Below are 22,246 nucleotides of genomic sequence, written 5' to 3'. Positions count from 1 at the left end.
CTGTTCGGAATAAGACCAAAACAGGACGAATACTACTTAGTCAAAATAACGTCTAAATCAGAAGTCCTAACCCGTCGGCCCGACCTATAAATTTATCACTAACTCCCCTAATAATTCCAACACCAAAATCGTTTCTAACCCTACATATTGCCAACCACTACGTCCTAACAGGGGCAAACAACCCAATGTCTAAACAGCGGAGCTCCCCAATGGAGCCATAACCGCCGTTCAAACTAGAGCGCCGAAACGTCAACAACAAAACATCCGACGCCAGACAGATGACCCCTGATTGTCCCATTACCCTTTCCCTTCAGTTTCAGGCGTTATTTTGACATTTTAGGACCTATTTAGATGGTTAGGATTGACTTCGACAGGTGTAGGTCACTTTAAGATTAGATCTTATTTTGTCGGTAATATTACTGCGTGTTGGATTTATTAGTTTGGTTCTTAAAACTATCGCATTGTAGATTATTCTGCTATAGAAAGACATATTTCATTGTTTTTGAGCATGTGGATAATCAATCTCCTTTTTCACTTTGGCGTAAAGTTTAAAAGCAGTTAAAGTATTTTGATGTTCGTGTTAATTCTACTGTAGGCTATAAAGTACTCTTATAAACGCACGTAAACCACTCCAGGAACGTCGCGGCACACCGGTTGCGGAGCACTGCCCTACAGTCATGTCTCACCTGTTGAAATATACAAGGGCCTTGTATACTCTGTAACCAGGGGGGTTCACCACCCTTCAACAGTAACTGTTGCCTACTTCAATTATACGTAAGTGCATAAAAAAGATACTAAATCTTTTCTAGTGCAGTGGTAACATTTTCTTCGCTGTACCCCTTTCAAATCACCAACCAATTCTCGCACCTCTTTGTAGGATTTCTTAAATAACAAAACTATTATAATTTTATTTCTATGCAAGTAACTGATAACGCATTACCCAAATGGTAGTTAGGGTTACATTTAATTGAGCAAATTACAGTAAGACATATTGGCAGCATCCCCACACCCCCAATGCTCTACGCGTTTTATAGCTTCGAGGACACTAACCAGGTGCGAACGTATTAGTAACGTAGCTTTAGCATGGAAAGTTGGCTAACACCTCTCTAACCTAAAACATAAACAAATTAAACGAACTGCAGGAATTCTTAAGGGTTGCTTCTTTATAATGTCACATAAAATTGTAAAATAGTGACGTTATGCTATGGCGTAAATTTGTGACGTCATCTTAAGAAAAAGTTTATTGCCAACGAAAAAAAAATCTGGATCCGCACCTGACACTGGCCACTGTGTTATTATCTAACTACATCAAATTGAAACTATATAAACTGCATTGACAATTCATCGTGCATAATAGAAGATTGCGGAATTTAATTTAAATTCCAAAAAAATCAGCATTGCTCTACTTCGAGTAACAGCTCACAGCTCAGTACAACCTGTTGGTAAGAATCGCAATAAAATATTTAGTATTTTTACAGCTCTTTTGTCAAATGATAAGCAACTAAGATTGCGTTAGGGATTGACCGGTTAGTTGCCGAGTGGATTGGGCCTACCGGCCTACCAAGGAAATGTAAATCAAAGTAAAATGTTTCACATACTTTGTACAGTGGCTGGTCATTAAATGTGTTGAGTTGTTGCTTTTACATAAAAAATTAGGCTACTGCATCAACACATATCCCCTTGGGAAAGGTATTAACAAATGTCTAGTAATTATGTTTGTTACTGTTGTTGAACTTCGTAAGTTTTACAAGAACCTAACAGACAAAATAATACAATTATTACTACTTATTATATTACATTCAAATTAAAAAACACAAAAAAACATTTTGCATAGCTGCTAATTATTTGCTGATTTGCTAGTGTTTTAATGTGTTGAAAAAAAATTAATTTACAACATTAAACTCCATTCCCCTTTCCCGTAGTCTTTCTATAAGACTGGTGTTATGAAAAGCTGCACCGGGTGGATAAACACCACCACAAGCTGGTAGCTTGCTAGGTTCCTTTAGGGTAACAACAGCAGCCTGAACCATCATAATTGGGGTAGCAACATAACCTGGCTCTGGGCCAACAACTTTTATTGTGATCTTTTTGTCTGGTTTATCAACTCTGTTCAACTCATTGTTTTTTGCATTTGAAAAACCTTCCCCAATCATTGTCAAAGAAAATGATGTTTCCCTAAGCTGGACCGGACTTGGGCCTTCATGGCTAAACATGCCTGCACTGAAAAACTTTGGGTTGTTCAGCAGAAGACGTTTACCCCAAGCTCGATTAGCAAGAAATTTAAAAATTCCCCCGAAAAACACCAACAGAAATACATTCCACAGACCTGAAATACAGCTATACATTGAAAACTGTATTGGTGGTGTTTCCTGATTTTCGTAAAGAAATCTCTGTGTGCGCCTAACCACTGAGGGATCAGCTCCAAGGAAAGGTATAGCATATGACTCAAGAGATGAATCATAATGAAGTGAACCTTTAAGTTTGAGTTTTTTACCTACATTTGGTAAAGGTTTGAAGTTAAAGGCTTTTCTAATCTGGCCTAATGTTTTGGTATCAGCAACTCCATGGACAGCACTTGCGTAAGTTCCATAATGCCCTTTAAATCCTGATGATCCAGATTTTACTTTCAGATAGCATGTCACACTATTTAAAATACCATCAAATTGTTGTCGTGCAAAAACAACTCCCATTTCACTAGGTATAGAATCAAAACCACATGCACCAATGATAATTGTATTGGCTTTTTTAGCACCTTCGTTGTACTTCAATTGCATATTTTCCAGAAACTGCGGTTCACCACAAATATCAATAAAATTAGTAGAGCTTTCCACACAAGCCTGAATAACAGGTTCGCCGAATAAACGATAAGGTCCCACACAATCTAAAATCAATCTTGACCTCTGGCACATGCTCAATATAGATTGGTAGTCTTCTATGTCAGCCAAAACTATTTCAATACCAAACTTATTTTCATATGAAGGTTCTTGCTCAATGTCAGACAATACTTCCTGCAGCCTGTTTCGACTCCTCCCAGCAATTGCCCATTTAAGGTTTTCAGTTTTGTTGACTTTTAACATTTCTTCCACCACATATTTCCCAGTGAATCCTGAAGCTCCAAAAATTACCAAGTCAAATTCTCGCTTGCTAGACATACTGTAGTTAAACTGTTAATAAGCTGTCAAAGAACAGCAAGAATAAACTTATTTAAACTTTTGAAAAGTATAGAAAACACATGCTTATTATATTTCGAGTTGTTTGTTTGCATGGTTACTGAAAATCAAACTTGGGCGCTGAAAACAATTATTAAAGCAACACACAATATTTCGGTAAGGGTGTCGGACTGTCGGTTAGTGTGGATCAAGTATTATTATTTAGTAATATTGCTTAACCTACCCAGACGCGCACCCTAACCAAAATAATGGTCGTTGTGGTAGGATTCTAGATCAGCGCCAAAACTCGTTTACTGTTTTTTTCAATGAAGTCATTAATTTCATAATTCAGGTTCATTTATACATCTGCGCAACTGTGCATGAGCTATTAGTTTAGTAGGTTATATAAAACACCACATGAGGAGTTTGCTGTGTTAACATAAAAAGCAGTAGGCACTTGGCAGATCAAAGTCCGAGTTTAGTCATGCAGAAACACGGTAAACAACAGAAATGAGAATTTTTTATTTACTAAGGTTAAGTGAATTTCGATATAATCTCGTGATTATTATCAAATACTGGGTTATCCACTTATGGCATTCTTTGTTAATTGTTGCCATAAAATGTGTTTTCTTTTTGTAAAAAATGCAATGTTTTAGATCTTTTGCAGCAACTCGGCCAACTTAAGAAAATAAAGAAATTTGCTTTTGTGCTGTTTGTCATGTTTATGAATCAGACTGATCCAAACTTCGACACACGGGTATTCGGGTAATAAGTAGGGCAAGTATTTTTTGATTGGGTAAAAAAGTCAAAATTTACACGTTAGGTCTAAAATATAAACAAATAGATTTTTATCTTTTTGGTCTAAAAATTTAATGCAAAATTACCAAAAACTGTAGGAGTTTTTTAAAATGTAATTAATTTTAAATTGTTGTCACAATCTAGTTTTAAATTACATATCAGAACATTTCAACTGTTCTATATCTTTATTGGGCAATATGCGGTAGGACCATACATAAGCCGATAGAATTACCCCACACTAGTCGGGTTTATCGCATTATAGGTTTAGCTCGAAGTTTTTTGTTGACATAGTTGTGTGAATCTCAGATTTGGACAAGTGTTTTAAATACTTATTGCTTTTTTCGTTAATGATTTACAATTATCCCCTTCGATCTTTTTAAAATAGGTCTTTTACGTTTTGCAATTCTTTTTACCTTTGTATCTCATCTGTTTACTTAACAATTTTTTAAAAGAATCAGCGATATAGTAAGGTCTTATTTTTCTCTGGGGTTTTTATAGTTGTTTTTCTTTTTTGAGATGCCCCAAAAAATAATTTCGCATAATAAATTACGACTAAGCATTTTGCGTAAAAAATAAAGATTTGTGTTCCACCGCTCGTCAGTAAAACATTCAAACAAGTGTTTAATGACGCCAAGACACTTCTGCAGTTCTTTATAGCCTACAACAATGCGTTACTATAATGGGTCAAAGTTTTTGTGAAGTATTTATTTTTAAATCAAAAGTATATTTTCGTCACAGGCTATATACATTTATTAAACCTATTCGCCCTATATTCCCAAAGTATAATATTGTTTTCTATTTGGTCTAAACAGTTTTAAATAATTTCCACAACAAGAGACAAAAACAAGAATTTTGCTGTTTACTTTCCGTCTTGGCCGAATTTGAGTGTAAAATTGTCAAATCGTTTAATGTCTGTTTCACAAATGGTAGGTTTGCTCACGAGCAGACATTTGCGAACATCGCGCATTTTGAGCTGGCCAGTCCGAACAGTAGAGGGCGGTAGTTTTCCTAGGGTGGTTTCAATACATCCAGGGCTGGTTGGTGAAGATGGTCTAAAAAAAATATCAAGAATAAAACATGTGCAAAATACAAGAAGCACTACTTTAATTTTTTGTTTTAATAATGAATTATTATCGTTATTTAATATACTACTGGTCAGAAGATCAAGTCAACTAGACTTGCGAAAGATACATAGGCCTATGTTCCCTTACGTCACCAACTCCGCCACAACTTATTGAAATAGTGTTGAAATAAACAACATTAAGCCTGTTAAATTGGTAGCCATATTTGCACGAGGGTAATTAAATCATATAATTTGCGGTTTACAAATGAACCCGTGCTTTCTGCCTTTGTCTTAAGTCGATTAGCCCAATTTAATTAGCCTACTGTTCACTGCCTTAAACAGGAATAGAACCAAACTTAACCAACACATTTAACGGTTCCCGAATGAAAATAAACACAAATTTATTACGTTTCTTTCAAGATATCGGATATTTTCTATAAATAAGTGGGAAAGAATTTCGCAATATGGCCCGGCCTGCAATCGCCACCTCTTCCGACAGAGCAGCAGAGTATATATTGCAACAACAACAAATGCAAGTCTTAGTTGGTCTAAATCAATTCGACAAGTGTTACAGCTAGTAATCAAATTCGACAAGTGTTACAGCTGGTTCAGATATAAATAATTTTTAGTATCCGGATAACCAAAATCAATGATCAAACTACCAACCTTATTCAATTTACATAAATAGACGACTGGAAAAATTACCCAACACTAACACAGTTTAATATAAACATTAACATAACACATGCCATCGAATAGAGTAAACCACCTATTTTAAATGTATGCTGCTGCTGCTGCAGCGCATTTCTTAGAAAACACAATCCACCAATTGTTGAATCTTGTAAACGTGACCGGAGTTTTGTAGCAAAAAGTCCACATGCACTGAATGTTCCTTCCGCTTCCATAGAAGTGGACTGGATAGTAAGCAGAGCTTCATAGAGTTTGAATATTGGCCGGCCGTTTTCCAGAAGCTCCTAAGACTTGACATTTCTTTTGTACCGCGTCACTGTTAAGGCTTGAACTTAACGGCGAGTACCGGTAGCTGGAATAAATACTGACCTGATGGCTCGCTCGAGTATTTCTTTAGTGACTCACCTACGGTTTGTACACATACTGAAATAAAAGCTAATAAGGTGATATGTCGTTCGTCACTAACCTCAGAGGTAGGACTGGGCTCTGTTACTTCAAGCAACCTTTGTATTAGGCTTCCTACAATAGCGTACATTTAGCTTTTGTTTTCGTATTCGCCAAAAGTATCAAGCCTGTTCTCAATCAGAAAATCAGACCATGAAAATATTCAAACAGGTGGAAAAGAGGGCCCCTGCGGAAATCATTAACCACCCTTCTTATATCACTTCAACAACAAATTGTTGAAGATTAAATTCAAATTATTTAGCCCCCACAATTTCTACAGTTTCATCATTTTTCACCTCTTTATCTGAAGATGATTCCGAATGCGATCAGTTGTGATCGTATATTACTTCTTCTACTATATCAATGATATTATGCCTTGAATACATGAAATTAATCACTGCTAAATGATAAACATGCGCAAAACAAGTTGATGGATGCAACAATTCCTTTTTCCAAACCACTTCGTACACTAGCTCCATCTGGTGTGGCTGTTTGATGCCAAACTCAATGCAATGTTTGTGTTAGCTTGTACCCTCTAGCTAGAAACGCTTTGTCCCATTTGCTTGCTGGTTGGTAAACGAAATTCTGTCAACAGCTGCAAGCTTTTGCTCCAACGAATCTTCGATTAAATTAAAAAAGCTGTCTATTAACATTAAACCTGTAGAACTACCGACTGTTTCTGTCAAAAACTAAGTTGTTGTTTTTTTGTCTTCTTTGCATCAAGTTTAGTGTTATGGTGTTTTAAAAGTGGTTTCTCATAGCTCCTGTAGACCCACCTTTACACAAAATTGTAGTTTCACATGTCTCACATTTTGCCCCCACAATATTTCTTGTTCGAAGAAAGTAACCCCACACAGGGTTTTGAAGCGTTTACATTCAATTTTATATATTCAATTGAAAAAATCAAAGGGCTTTTAGATTGAATTAATTAAGCTGCACAACAGTAGGCAAGTCACCGATATTATCACTGTAGATTAACTGCAAGATTTTAATAGACCTAGGCCTCCAGCATTCGACAGAAGTCATATTTCCCAACTGCATTCTATTTTTTGAGCAATCATTCACCTACAGGAACTTTGACATAAACGGGCTTAAATGGTGTAAAAACAAACTGAAAAGGTATAAAAACAATCTGAAAACGTTACTTATGCTTTTTGGTTAATCAAGGAAAATAGGTAAATCAGTATCTTAAAACTGTGGCAAGAACCCCCGCTATACACTAATAAACTTGAGGCATTGAGTAATCACCTGTAAGTTCCTGTGCTCTGTTGAACCCAATGTTTGGCTTGCTCTAGCTGACGAACTGGCTCGTACATAGCGGATTTGGCCAAGTTTGCTAAATCACTGCCGCTGTAGCCTTCGGTCAGGTCACCTTAAAAAAATAGTAGGCTACTACAAATAAGGATTTATCCTTGGAGATACTGTTACAAAAATATATGTAGTGCTAAAAATTAAGGATCTAAACCAGGGGTGTCCAACCTTTTAGCTCTTGACGGCCGCATTGACAGTCTTATTTTCCTCACGGCCGCAAGTCAAATTTTTATAGGGATGACTCAAAAAGTTTCAAATCGTAACGGCATAACATAATTAATCTTAAAAAGAGGTTTTGTTGTCTAACGAACTCGTGGAAAAAAAGGAACCTAAATGCAGATTGATCGCGCGAAGCGAAAAAAAATGCGTTTATTAGGTTTACATTTGGCAAAACTTTTAATTCAATCGAAATGGACTTTTTTTTAATTCAAATCGAAATGGACGGCACATAAAATAATCGCATATTGTTATAAACACAAGCATTTATGTAAGAATTGGATTTTATTAGTAATGCGGCGCAATATGCCATGATATAAATAACACTTTTGATATTAACGGATTTACTTCAAAGGGACTAAAATACAATAAAACAGATGAAAAAGCGCGAAAAAAGTGTGTTTGCATTGAAATTTGTCAAAAATAATATTTTTTGGGGGCATGGCCAGGTGCCCCCTCTGGATCCACCCCTGCTCTAATGCTCTTAGCCAATCTAATGACCAGCAATGGTAGACGAATGTCTGGCTGGCCTATAACATAAAAACTCCTTCTAATTTTAGACCTGTCTCAAAGTTCCAATTTCAGCATTTTTTTTCAATACTGGCATTTCTTTTAAATTTCATGCAAGTTTTTATTACATTGCCAAAAAAATAAAAATAAAAATATATGCACAATATTTTTGAATACGGTTTCCGTTTGTCCGCAACCCATTTGTCAGCCTTCCACTGTTCAACGGTAAAAAAGCACTGATCTATTTCAAAAGACTGCCTGAAAAGGCAAACGAAGCGGACGTAGAAATGTCATTCGCGCGAAGCGCGTAAAATTTTATGCACTTACCTAGTTAAAATAGTCAAAAAATTAATTATGCTATGACGTCATGATTTGACAACTTTTTGAGTCATCCCAAAAAAACTTGCGGCCGTGAGGAAAATAAGGCTGTCAATGCGGCCGTCAAGAGCTGAAAGGTTGGACACCCCTGATCTAAACAAAATCAATTGATTTTTGAAATGATTGTTGGCTTAACGTTCAAGACCAGCTTTACTGGGTTTTTAAACTTACTGGGTTTTCGCCATTTTTTTTCTTTACGCACATCATTGTCAAAGTTAAACAGAGATTTAAATGTTACAACAATTACCAAGTTGATTCCACTCATCTGACGATATCGTACAGTCGTTGCCAATGTTAAGTTGAAGAATAGAAATTCTCGATTCTTTGTTCGGAAGAGGTATATATACCCTTTTTTGGAAGCGTCTATAAAACGAACACAGGTTGTTTGTTTAAAAAGAAATTGTTTAAAACAAAATGCAATTGTTGTATCGTATAGGTAAGACTTTTTAAACTATATGTGTTACGCCCCACCACGACTTGTGTACTGGGCTTTGCGCCTGACCCCATACCCAGAAGGGCGCAACGGCGCGTGAGTTCTGTTGTTTGGCGAAGGTTTCTGGCTAGATATGCTACCTGTCAAAACCACAAATAAAATACCAATCAAAAATATATTGTTACAATGTGAATTAAAAGGTTGTCAAATAGCATTAATGAACGTATATTTGCTTCAAAGTTACTGTGACAGCCACCGCCTATTGCGGCCACTGTCGGCTCAATACCGCGCGAAATATCGCTGAGACACGGCATAAAAAACGAGAAAGTTACACGTCATATTTGGCCAATTAAGACTGGCCGGAACTTTGTAAACATGGCTAGGCACTCTTTTAAGATTCCAGCTGGCCAAGGCTAGTTTGCGGCGACAGTGTGGCGTCACCGTGGAGGCTTGTTTTGCAGACCGTGATTATCACCGCCCGCAAGACTAACTGTTTATAAATAAAGAGATTAAAGGTTAAATGACAAGTTTGAAACGAGGCGAGCGGGCGCACGAAAACTCAGAAATTTTGCAATTAACTCGACGAATTGCTTTCCCGGCATAACAACACAGAAAACATTATATAATGAAACATTACGTTATGCAACCAATAATAGATTTGATTATGCGAAAGCTAGAACGCGCTAATATAAAACCCTATTTATCAATTCGTAATATAACTTAATGATAATACGAACTCCAAGATTTGGCTTATGGCAATTCATTAATTTAGGTTTTTAATGTGTTGGTGAACACGCAACAATATGCCTACGATAAAGTATTTGAATATTATTATTGTAATACAAATACAAATATTAGTTAAACCTTAGAAAAGCTGGGTCGATTTCCCAGGGGCAATTTGTCGCGGAAAGAAGAAAAATAGTGTCCTCAGATGAAGAGCCATCCATTTGATGTAATAGTTCTGTCTTTGAACAGGTAAATTTCAAAACTGAATTAAATTTACAATAAATTGAATTTCTATATATACATTTTCAACAACCATGTAGGCAAAACTATCTGGATTACTTCCGATTAAAAAGAAGATATATTTTTTGTCTAAATTTAGTACAAATGGGCTAAGACACACTTTGCGTTAATGAAAGAGTTGCTATTTTTATAATCCGATCTTATGCTCGGTGCAATATATACTGAGTCGCGCAATTTTGTCATTAGTGAGAAAAAAGTGCTAATTCCCAAAGCGAACTTTGGAAATAATACAAAGCTGACATTTAGGTATTTCTGTATGAACGAATGTAAATGACGACAATTTTAGCCCGCATTTCGTTGAGAAATAGAATAACTTATTGTTATCACAGTTTACCAAATTAAAGTAAAAGGGTTTACCAATTAAAGTTTTACCAATTCACAGTTTACCAATTAAAGTAAAGGGACCATATTTCCGCATAAATTACGACAAAAATAGGCAACCATCTATGAGGCAATATTTTCCATAACCGGTTGTCATTCAAGTAATTCGCCGGACGTAATCATTCCTTTATGAGCAGCCAAGATTTTCAGCAAAGGGAAAATTATTTTGACGAATCGTATGCGTTTTTGGAGAACTGTGAAGAATATTCGTCTAATTTGGTTCGAACAAGCACGGCTCATGCAACTGATTTAGTGACGTTAAAAAACGAAATATAACTTCCTTACAACCAATTGTACACCAGGAAAAGGTCACATCCCCTATTTCTTAGCATGTAATTGTATAGCGAAGAAAAGTTGTGTAACAATTTGATCAAATGAAAGAGCCAAAAAATGCGCAAACTCATACGCTACCGGTATAGCACAATATATTAATTTAGTAGATCATATCATAATAAATCTCTTTTTATAAGAACTTGTCGATTCAGTGAAATACTTGCCTAGCAAATGCAATGGGCCATTAATTACGAAAGTTTTCAATGATACCATATCAGCTGAAATTTTTTGACGTTATATTTAGCGAAAAATTTAGAGCACGCTTGCGAAAACAAAATTCGGCATCTATGTACTAAAAAAATTACATTTTTATATCATTGGTAAACTGGGACCCTGCGTTTAAAATGTTGCCGGCTTAAAATGTGAAATCGTGTGTGATTTACCTTAATTCTCCTGACGCTTTCATCTTCTTTTTCACTTCTTTTTCGACATAAGCTGTCAATTTCGTCGATAAAAACAACGCACCTTTAATTTAATTGACACCATAATAACTCTGATTTCATGCGTGAAATCTACTGTTTAAAACGTAATAAAAATACGTTCGTTGGAAACGGGAACACACAATACGATCTAAAAAACAATCTACTATATAAATGAGAAAGTTTGTCCGCGTGCACATGTTCGCGGCTCGGTCGCTGACATTCGATTTAAAAGAAACAGACAGAGCAACGTCGCTCATACTGCTCCCTCTTAAGCGAGCAGACAGGCGAGAGGGTAAAATAGAAAGAAACTCATGTGCTCCCAGACCAAAAAAAATCGTTCTTTCTATGATAGAAAGTCGCGTATCTCACGAGAGCGACAAATCTACAAAAAAAAAAAAAAAAAACTTAAAAAAGTTTTTTTACCACTACAGAAACAACACACAATATTGCACTTTGATTACATGTTAATTGCCACAATTTTTTAATACATCCACTATAACATGCGGCTTCAGCAAACTTTTATACCACGCCAGTCGCTTATATGCCGCTGTCAACAAAGCCGTAATAACAATAAATTTTAATGTTTCCAACTGAAGACTTTTATGTCTAAGAACTTCTTGGAAATATGTTACCGCGCAAAATTTAGTAGGAGTTCGCAAAATATTGCATTCAATGCGGCGGTTTTAATGTAGTAACCAATATTCCGTTCCAAATGAGATTTTACTTACGTTGGACGCAGTATGATACCGGGATTACGCATTTGCTTGAATATCAGCACGCAATGCGAACAATTGCTGCTACAACTTAATGTTTTACATTTGTGAGTGGTTCCTTATCAAAAAGATGTTTGGCGTGCTTTGCCGTTGGGTATTTAGTCGTTCTATTTCAAATAAGAACACAATATTGCAATTTGGCTACATATTACTGTTTAAACAAAATGTAAAATTTTAGTTTACAAAGACGAACAATTATATTTTTCACAGTCACGCAGATAAATGCGATAATTTATAACACGCCATCCGATTAAATGCCGCTTCCACACAGGCTAGGGTGTGACTCCACTTGTGGGGAAGCATTAGTTAACCCATTTCAGGCCATAGGACATTACGCTATCCGTAACATTACTTTTTAGTAACATAATAAATTACCTTTTTAAATCATCGGCAATAACGCGCAGCTCAAGCAAATGACGCAGAGTGACTTTTATGTTTAAGAACTTCTTGATGTCTGTTACCGCGCAAAATTTAGGTATAAAGTTCGCCAAATTTCGCATTTAATGCGGCGGTTTTAATAGTAACCAATTTTCCATTTCAAACGAGATTTTACTTAAGTTGGACCCTTATGATACCGGGATTACGTATTTGCCACAACTTTTCGTTACGTAAAATATGTTTGACGTGCTTAGCCGTTGGGTATTTAGTCGTTTCAATTGCGCTTTTTGAAATCATCGGCAATAACACGCGACTCGAGCAAATGACGCAGATTAAAACAAAATGTGTAACAGCTATTTAGAGGCCACAGCTTGATGGAATCTTACATTTTGTTTAACCTATATGCTTGAAAATGATTCGATCCAGGGAATACGTATTTTTTTTTGGACACAGTATTTACTTGACCCATTTATACACAACAGGAAACATTGTTCCACCGATTATTCCATCGTTTGTGTGTGCTTTATTGTTTCTTAGTTTTATGGTATGTACGTGTGTTGCTCGTTTCCCTCTTTCTTTCTCACTCACGTAAATTATATCGCTTTTCGACTTTTGCACCTCACCTTTCACGCTTTATTTATTATCTTATCACGTTTTCTGTTGGCACCTTATATTTAGTTACGTTTGGCACTTACCATTTCTTCCCTTCGTTATTACTTCGCGTGTGTTCTGACTGCATTTAATACAATTATTAATAGACGCCTCGTATAACGTTCAGGCATCCCTCAGGCCGTTACACTCAAACAGCGCTTTACTGCAGGGGTTCTTAACCTTTTTTGTATATTTTACCCTTTTAACAAAGATAAATATAAAATTTACCCCCAATATATAAAATGGTGCTCATCTTAAGACTGGACAGTTTTGACTCAAAAAGGGGACTGTGCTAGGTGTTGTTTTAAAGGAACAGGTTTCGCGGTAGCCTACTGTTTGAAAATGTTTCCATGCACAAAACACACCGAGGAACTTGAAGACCCTTCTCAGTAAGATATGTAAATCAAAAATTCAAATAATTTTTCTGGTACTTTTTCTTCTTTTAGGACATGCCATTTTTTAAGACTAAATTTTTGGTTACTTTGACAGAATATTTTAATCAATCAATGAGTTATTTTTACCACTAAAACGTGTTAATCATTGGGCTATAGAGAACAATAAACTTACTGGGCAGTTAATCCGTACCCAGTGACAAAAATAGGCAATCACATGCATACCCACTCAGCACCGAAATTTCAAAAAGGTATACTATATATACCTTACCGTTATCGCTACTAATTAATAAAGCACTTAAAACCTGCTATCCTAAACACTTCTTGGCCTAAAATGCACAAAAAATAAACTTAAAACACACTGTCTGCTCGCAGACATGTACCTAAATCTATGCCGTGACGGCCGAAGATGTTTGTGAATTCAAACAGAAACTGAAGTAACAATTAAGTAACTAAGGGATAAGGATTCTGCCAATAAACTAAAAAAGTATCAATTAGCATAGCATAAGGTTATCAAAACTAGACGATAAAGAATCAATAGGCTACTATAGGTTATCTTCACATTAAAATGAAATCTGAACTGGGAAAGTATGCTACCAATGCCTACGGCTGGCACAATTTTTATATCCCGTCAGCATAAAATGGATATTTTGATTGAAAGCCAATTTACCCCCTAAAACGAGAAAATTTACACCCAGGCAAATTTTATAAATAAAGATACTTGTGTAGTTAGGTTTTGCAAACTACGACCTAGCTAGAGAGTCATGCCCGTGGCCCCCCAATGACCTCTCCGTGGCCCCCTAAGGGGGCGCACCCGAAATTTTGAAAACGTTTTACGTTAACGCCAGACGCGTCTAGTGCAAACCAACCTTATGAATGATGTCATCGACATTCAAACCTCAAACAACGTCACTGTCTATGCTTAAAAGGTACTCCAGCTTACTAGCTATATATGACCGAAATACGAACAACAACATCAACGTCGCAATAAACACACTTCTGAATAAGTTTAAATCAGGACCAATACCTAATAGTCGTAGTACCGTCTAAATTGAAATAAGTCCAAAAGCCGTCAGAATAGGACAAAAATGGCCAGAATCAGACCTTTACCTAACCTCAAACCTCACCCCTAAGTACATCACTAACTCCCCTAATAATTTTAACCCTTACTGATTTTCTAACCCCACCCATTACCCACCAGTAACCCCAAACAGGGCCAAAAATCCAATGCAAAAACAGCGGCGCCCTCATGGCGCCGGTCAAACTAGAGCGTCCAAACTTCGACACCAAAACGGCCCATGCCAGACCTAACACAGCGCCCGATCGACCCATACCCTACTCCTACAGTTTCAGTCGTTATTTTGGCCATTTAGGCAATATTACGATGAATTTAAGGCAATATTACGATGAATTTAATTAAGGCGTATTTTGACAGAATTAGGTCTTATTCAGACGATTTTGATCTTATTCTGTACTGGGCAGTAATCTGCGTATTTGGCTTTATTATGTCATTGGTCTCAATACTATGAGTTATCGATTTTTCTGCTTTAGGTTGTTGCTTTTTAGGTTGTATTGTGTGTTCCCCTTAAAAGTAATAGCACAGAACGTAGATAGTTCTTAACTCGTTTGCAGCATAAATGAAACCAATTTATTTATCTACTCACACACAAAGCACATATTGACTAGACTCAGTCATTCGTTTTTAGGCAAAAACTGTACTTACCGGTACTGGATCTGTATCACTAACAGCCTTATAAAAATTTCACCTAAAAAATTAAGGGGCCGAATTTTTCCAGGGCCTAAGGCTATAGCCTTTTTAGCCTATTGGTTAATCCGGCCCTGCGTCGGCCTGTCGTTCATACTTTTGTCAAATTGCCGTTATATTAGGTTTTTCTATGATGTAAGTATATGTTACCTACTTTTACAATTTCTTGCCGCAAAACAAGCTTCTCTGTGAATCAAAGTTGTAATAGTTTAACACTACTACACATTTGTTGTTATTTGAAGGACGGTTCGCGATAAAATGTATTTTTTAAACCGGTTTGGAGTGCAAAAAAAAGTTGCTGACACTTGTGTTAAAGCATCCCTTTTTGCCCTAAAGTGTCAAGTAATTTAAATTTCTAACCTCCCAGTTGACCTGCGTGCGTGTTGAAATAATTCGCGGACGAGTTTTTCACTTTCTCCAAACCAACTCGACAACAAGTCAGCGCTAGATACCGAGTAAAACGCTGACTCTATTTCGTAGGCAATTGCTTGAGCCAATCTACTTTTTCCAGTACCGGGCGGTCCATACATAAGTATGCGATTCCATGGCTTTCGTTCGCCTATACAACGTAAAGATATACAACGTAACAGATATGTAAAGATATAGCCTATAAATTATAGATTAGTTTTACAAAGAAGTAATGTGTTATTTTGTAACAATTTTATTGATACACCATTTGAGGACAGATGAAAAGGGATTTAAACAGTAAAAAATATAGGCCGAACAACATGCAAGTTTAATTAAAAAATGGGCATAATTTTGATCACTAAATTTAACGTCAATAAAAATATTTTTTTAAACATGAAGTTTGTTCTGTTTAGCACACCAACCTGTGAACAATTGTGGGAATAACAGCGGAATAACGATTGCTTCCCGCAAACTTCTTTTTGCTTCGACCAAACCTATGACGTCTAAAAGCGTTATATTTACGTCACACAAGATTGTTTGTTCTATAGCCAGTTGGCGTGATTGTAGCAGTTTATCTGAAATAAACAAACGACAAATGCCATTGTGATTTTGCAAGTTTACACAGTCAATTTTCTGGGGGGTTATTGGTCTAGAATAGAAGTTTATCTAATCGGATGTTTTATACAACGTCTGGCCGGCTGCTGTAGACCAGTTTTGCTAAGCCGGTGAACAGCACCTTTCACGGATTTTTTCGCCACACAGACTTTTTGTTACTTTAACATGATACCAATTTTGAGTTTCTGTAAGCATTTTAAATTTTTGCTCACGTATATTGTTCTTTTGACCGAGAACTTTTTTGAGGGCGTTTTCGAGATGGATCAACATAAAAATAACTTCTGTTGCAGTTCGTTTTATCGGTTTCATTCCTAATTAAGCGCGGACACCTGATTTTGGTTGCAAATTTGTACACGAGTTCGACAGGGAACAGAAAGTTTCTTAAGTTTACTTGTCCTGAGGTCACTTTATGATGAAACTTTGTAACGTTATCTTTGGATAGATTCATGCCTCCCAAACAAAAATTCCTTGATCCGCCTCTAGTAGCCAACCAGTCTAAGACCCGCATTTCGTGCTTAACATAGTATGCTATGTTAACCGTCAACAACCGCGTGTACATATCAGTCAAAAATTTGACTCGCTTGCGAAAAAGACCACACTGTTTAGATTTTTAAGTGAGCTTTTGCTCATAACCTCCTCCAATATTTCACCCACAACTAAAACATGCTTTTTGGGGTTTAACTCCAAATATGCCATTGAAACTGCACAATTTTGGGCTTTATAAAGCCTAAAATTGTTTACTGAAGCTCATTTAAGGGTCGGTTTTTACGCGGTAGTTATAACTTATTACTTCATTAGTATAAAGTAAAATGTGTGTCTACAAAAATAAAATTGGTATTAGGGTGCCGATAAAGAAAGATATTGCCGCGTATATTTTGTATTTGTTGGTAACTACCCTTATGTTTTGGTAACTACCTTATTGTGTCTTTATAGCTGCAGTTTTCAGTAGTCATTTGCAATTAGCCCATTATCATTTTCACAATATGATGTCACTTTTTAAGTGCCAATAAACCATAGCTATGTTTTATTCATAGCATTAGGAAGAGGTAAGTTAGCATTAAAATGTAAATCAATAGTTTATCATACTTCCCTTTAAATAAATGAAGCACTACTCTAAATTAATATGCTGTTATAGTCATTAAATGCCTCTCTTTGTTTTTGCTTTTTCATACGGTTCGCGCCAAATTCATTCTGCTTGGTGTTTTCTTGCCGAAAGACAATTTAAGCGTGAAGGAAAAGTATTAACTGCAATTATACGACGGAAGTATGAAGTACAACTTTAGGAATATTTTTTGACCTTTATTTGGTTAAAGAAAAAGGACCAAAAATATTCAGATTTTGAAAGATTTTTTGTAGACTTTTGTTGCATTTCTCTGGGGAATTTTCGCTCTGGGCTTTCTGGCATATTTGCAAAATAAAGTTGAGAACCGAAAATCAACGATTTAACAGCCCAAGACGCACCTGCTGCGACTGAGCAGCGATACAATTATAAAATTTGGTTGCAGACGCTGATACCAAAGATGCCACAAAACTGCAAGTTAAAAACAATAATGCAAAGTTTAGCCTAAAATGCACTCAGATGCATTTAAACGTACTGAAAAAGCGCAACCTAGCGACACACTACTGGTAAGCAGGACTACATAGCAATAGTGATTTGTCTGCAACTCAGTTTTAGCCCGTTACCGGTACTTAATTAGATGAATGGTTTTGGGTTGTCAATTTTATTTTGCATGTGCTTTCTTTATATTTGTTGCATTTTTAGATGCTGATAGATATGCCATTTGACCTTATTTCTAGATTCAACAGTCAGTTAAACTTTTAAATTATATTACATTGGTATCGAATACAAGGTTAAATAAACTAAGCTACGTGTATTTACCGGATGAAGTAATACGATCATAATGCGCATTTTCTGTATTATTGTAGTCAACTGACAACTCTGATTGGCATTCAGTGGTACATTCGAACGCCAGCTTCTTTCCCGGATTTTGATAACTGCAGAACAAAAAACAGGTTTCGTTTACACTCCATTAGGTTTGTGAAAAACAAAGGTATCCTGTCGTACCCATTTCGTAGCTTGGTGTTCAGGCCGTACATGGTTGTATATATCTCTTTTAAGCAATCTTTTCTCCTGGGGTTATAATCTTTTAAATGGAGTGCCTTAAAATGAGATTTCTAGAATATAGAAATAATTCGACAGAAACTTTTTAGCAGCAGCTTGTTGGAAACTTACCTCAATATGCATGAGACTTCGTTGCAGATATACTTGAAGAAATTGTGGGTTGAAAGGCATTTCCAAAAGTTCATTAGTAATGGTTTCGAAAAGAGTAACACAATTTCTAAATTCTTCCAATAACGCTTCCTTTGAAGCATTTCCTTCGAATTCAACCTCCATTTCTGTATAATTTTTAAAGTAATGCAACAACCGAACAGGTTTAATCACTTACATATCGTTTAGTTTAGTGTAACTACCAGTTGTAGTTTTCTAGTAAGGCCCTGTTACGTCACTATCAGTAAATCTCTATTACTCGAGTTTGTTGTTTGTTTCTCTTTGCGCCATTTACAGAAAGATAATGTTTTTAAAATTTGACATGATCAGGATATCCTACAGAAGTTCGAGATACTTACAGGTTTGGGATCATTTTAAATTAGTTTTCTTATTTTATTCTGCTTAAATCAAAACTGAATTGTCTGCTATAACGACTATTCTTTTTCAATTGCTATTCGCGAAATGATGTTTGACTTTACATATTGTGACAGAAGCGCATTTTATCCATGTAATTATAGCGTGTTCGCTCGTTGCTAAGTGTAAAACATTTCACTTCGATTTTTTATTTTTTGCTGGGCCTTGCTGTAGGTCAGTAAACAAGGTATAAAATTGAAACAATAGGAAACAGAAGGTTGTTCGTTGATTCATGACCCTTAGGTGTTAGAAACACTCAAAAGAAGTCCCCGGGAAAAATCGTTTCTAACAACAGTCAACTGGACCAACTAGATCCTTGAAAAATGGTATAAATTACGTAAATTTGCCTTTTATCGTAGCCTCCAAAGTAAGGTGTGGTCATATATGTTAGCTACAAGCACAAAACATAAATTTGTAAATAGATAAACAAGACAGGACTAATTATGGCGGTACAGCTCTAATCAGGTGTCGAACGTGAACCGTTTCCGAACCGGGCCTAAACCGAATATTTTTAAAGAGCCTGAACCTTAACATAACCCGAAACTGTTAAACAACGATTCATTCCAGCATGAAGTCACAACTTATACTCCAAAGAGTCAATTTAAAACTTGTTGAAATTTGACGCCATTTGCAAAATATAACAAAAAAAATTAAGTCTGTTTTCATCAATACTGGCCTACTGCATAATCCGACAGGCAACTGATCAACTTATGGTGGCAAACCTGGTTTTCTTTCATGTCTAGCGAACCTTGCAGTTTGTCTATTTCGTATTGCGTTGTTTTACATTTATAAACGCGTGTTTGTTGCACGAGGCAGAGGTGTCCAGCCTATTTGGCCGAAGGGCCACACGCGGTTTACGAAATATTGCGCGGACCACTTGTGCTTATTGCTAATTTTTTGCGAACATTGAACTAGGAGGTGCAAGTATGCTAGATGTCGATTCATATATTTCAGCTTTAAACCTTAAATGGGTGGCAAAATTTTTGGATGTTAACTAGCAGCCCTTTAGAAACTTTTAGAAAAAAAAGATTTATCCATAATGCAGCTAGAGTGCTGGTGTAGAAATCAAGCTTTGCGATACTCAGCAATTTCTATTAATTGCTTGCGTCTACAAGGACAAAAGCGAACGTACAATTTTCGCACAGTAGAAAGCAAAATTCGGTATACAAACGGTGCAGGTTTTCTGTAAGACGAAAAATGAAATGTTTAGCGCACAATACTTCATATACAAACGAATAGGTTGCGAAAAACATACCAAAGTTTGATGTCTGGCGTATAGGGTCTTCGTGTTGATGCTTGTGCCGACTGCACCATGCACAAACAATAGACTGCACCATGCACAAACATATAGCAACTATAAATTGGCCCAAAGGCTAGAAGCTAATTGCATTCTTTACGTGGAAGGCGCGCACTACCGCGCCTAATTAAATGATTGGGCTTATGCGATGCGTCGCGCCATTATGCGCGCGCAAAAAACGAAAAATAGAGCAATAGCGAAAGGGAAAAACTCACAAACTCCCCCAAAAAATAGGATACGATAAGTAACATATTTTTATACAAAAACAAAGTCTTTGCCGCCCGCGGCTAGCGTAATGTTCGTTGCTACGGAGGTAGCGTGGAGATTTGCTACTCGGGAGTAGCATGGATGGACATCGGGGATCACCGTTGTCGATCATCGTCTGCGGTTGCTGGTAGTATGACGCAAAGTTTTGCGATTGGTCGCATCAAAGTTCCTCCAGATGAGGTCACATCAACGCTGCGGACAACTCCGTGTTTGTCCGGGTGCAATTTAACGACACGGCCCAAAGGCCAACGGCCCCGAGGAGTGCAGTGGTCCATTATTAAAACGATGTCGTTCTGTCGTAAGTTTGCGTTCCTGTCGTGCCACTTTCCTCTCGCAATTATGGTACGTGGATACTCGACCACCCAGCGCCTCCAAAATTCATCGGCGGCGTATTGTACAAGTCGGTAGCGGTGTCGAGAGTAGCAGTCGCTTGCATCGGAGACGAGTGGCGGAAGGCCGATAGCAGGGTTAATCTTCAGCAAGTGATTTGGAGTAAGAGGCAGGTCTTCGCCGGCTTCTAAGGAAACTTTCGTCAATGGTCGGGAGTTCACGACATCTTCAACTTCTGTAAACAGTGCGTGTATCGCGTCGTCGTCAAGGTGCTTGTCGGACACCACTGCCAATAGAACTCGGCGGACCGATCGAACCATGCGCTCCCAAGCGCTTCCAAAATGACTAGCGCTCGGAGGATTAAAGTGCCAATTCGTCTCTCGTTGCCTGAAAAAGGTCTGCACGTGAACTAGATTCCATTCTAGTATTGCTTCACGCAGTTCTCTCTCCTCCCACCAGGTTAGTTCCGTTATCAGAATATATGTCGGTGACTGGACCTCGTCTGGATATGAAGCGCCTCATTGCGTTAATAAGAGAGTCCGTATAGTGACGTCTGGGGCGATTTCCAAATGTATTGCACGAGTGGTTATGCAGGTAAAGATGCATCCGTATCGTTTCAACCTACTTCTTCGCTGTTTAACTTTGAACGGTCCAATGTAGTCTACTCCGGTATGGGGAATGGTGGCTGTCGGATTTGAAGTCTAGATGTGGGTAAGTCGGCCATTAACTGCTCTCCTGGTTTTGCACCTCTTCGCATGCAAAACAAGCACGCTCGTATGACGCGACTGACTTCTACTCTGGCGTTCAAGATCCAATATTGTTGACACAGAGCATTCAGCGTGTGATTGACGCCAGAGTCGCCGACTATGTTTCGATGTGTGTGGTCGATGATTAGGTATGTGAGACGAATTTTGAGTTAAGTTTGTAGAGAGGCGTGGGCTTTCCCGATCGTCTAGGTACCGCGGACTTCATCCACTGCGGGAAGCTTACCCGTTGTACATATTTCACTAGAGCTTCTTCTGCTCTCTGTAACTCTTCAACAGGAAGGGGCGAGCAATCAAGGATGGCTTCGAGTTTGTTTCGTTTTCGAGACAATAGGAATGACTTCACTCGTAAGAACAACGCTGCGGCAACCTTCAGGCGGTAGAGGGACGAAAAATGTAAAATTATGCGATCGGTAGCCGGGACGTCGGACTTACATAGGAACACTTGCTTTGGTGTTTTATCGAGGTTGAAGCTTTCAATTGCGGGGAAGCGTTTGGCAGTTGGGCAAAGCGGTTTGGCCAGTTGTCGGGAGAAAGCTGTAGGAAGGGCCGTTGAACCACATTCCAGACTTTACCAGAGCTTGTGCGCACATTCCTCGCGAGGCTTGATCGGCCGGATTTAATTCTGTTGGAACGTGCATCCAGTCGAAGGATTTCGTATGTTCGAGGATTTGCGATAGACGGTTTCGTGCGAATGTCGGAAAATTCTTGGTTTCTGCTCTTAACGATTGTAGAACAATGGAAGAATCTGTCCAAAAATGCATGGACA

The 22,246-nt window shown here is 37.4% G+C and overlaps 2 protein-coding genes across 2 annotated transcripts; both read right to left on the bottom strand.

The window, feature by feature from the left end:
• Positions 1 to 1,354: 1,354 nt before the first annotated feature.
• LOC146160421 (saccharopine dehydrogenase-like oxidoreductase) lies at positions 1,355 to 3,523 on the bottom strand. The gene has a single exon (XM_083384544.1). It carries the CDS (start codon positions 3,150 to 3,152, stop codon positions 1,884 to 1,886), a length of 1,269 nt encoding a protein of 422 aa, XP_083240670.1. The 5' UTR covers positions 3,153 to 3,523; the 3' UTR covers positions 1,355 to 1,883.
• Positions 3,524 to 4,806: 1,283 nt separating this feature from the next.
• On the bottom strand, positions 4,807 to 18,531 carry LOC146160420 (uncharacterized). Its single transcript, XM_083384944.1, has 10 exons — positions 18,370 to 18,531; positions 18,202 to 18,311; positions 18,016 to 18,131; positions 15,944 to 16,096; positions 15,474 to 15,672; positions 11,116 to 11,197; positions 9,857 to 9,957; positions 8,807 to 8,922; positions 7,393 to 7,516; positions 4,807 to 4,999 (listed from the first exon to the last, which is right to left on the bottom strand). Exons 1-10 carry the CDS (start codon positions 18,529 to 18,531, stop codon positions 4,807 to 4,809), a joined length of 1,356 nt encoding a protein of 451 aa, XP_083241070.1.
• Positions 18,532 to 22,246: the final 3,715 nt, after the last annotated feature.

This window comes from Ascidiella aspersa, chromosome 3, assembly GCF_963924565.1.
Source record: "Ascidiella aspersa chromosome 3, kaAscAspe10.2, whole genome shotgun sequence".
Classification (NCBI taxonomy): Eukaryota; Metazoa; Chordata; class Ascidiacea; order Phlebobranchia; family Ascidiidae; genus Ascidiella; species Ascidiella aspersa.
The sequence above is the reverse complement of the archived record's forward strand: the minus strand, read 5'-3'. Positions and strand labels throughout refer to the sequence as shown.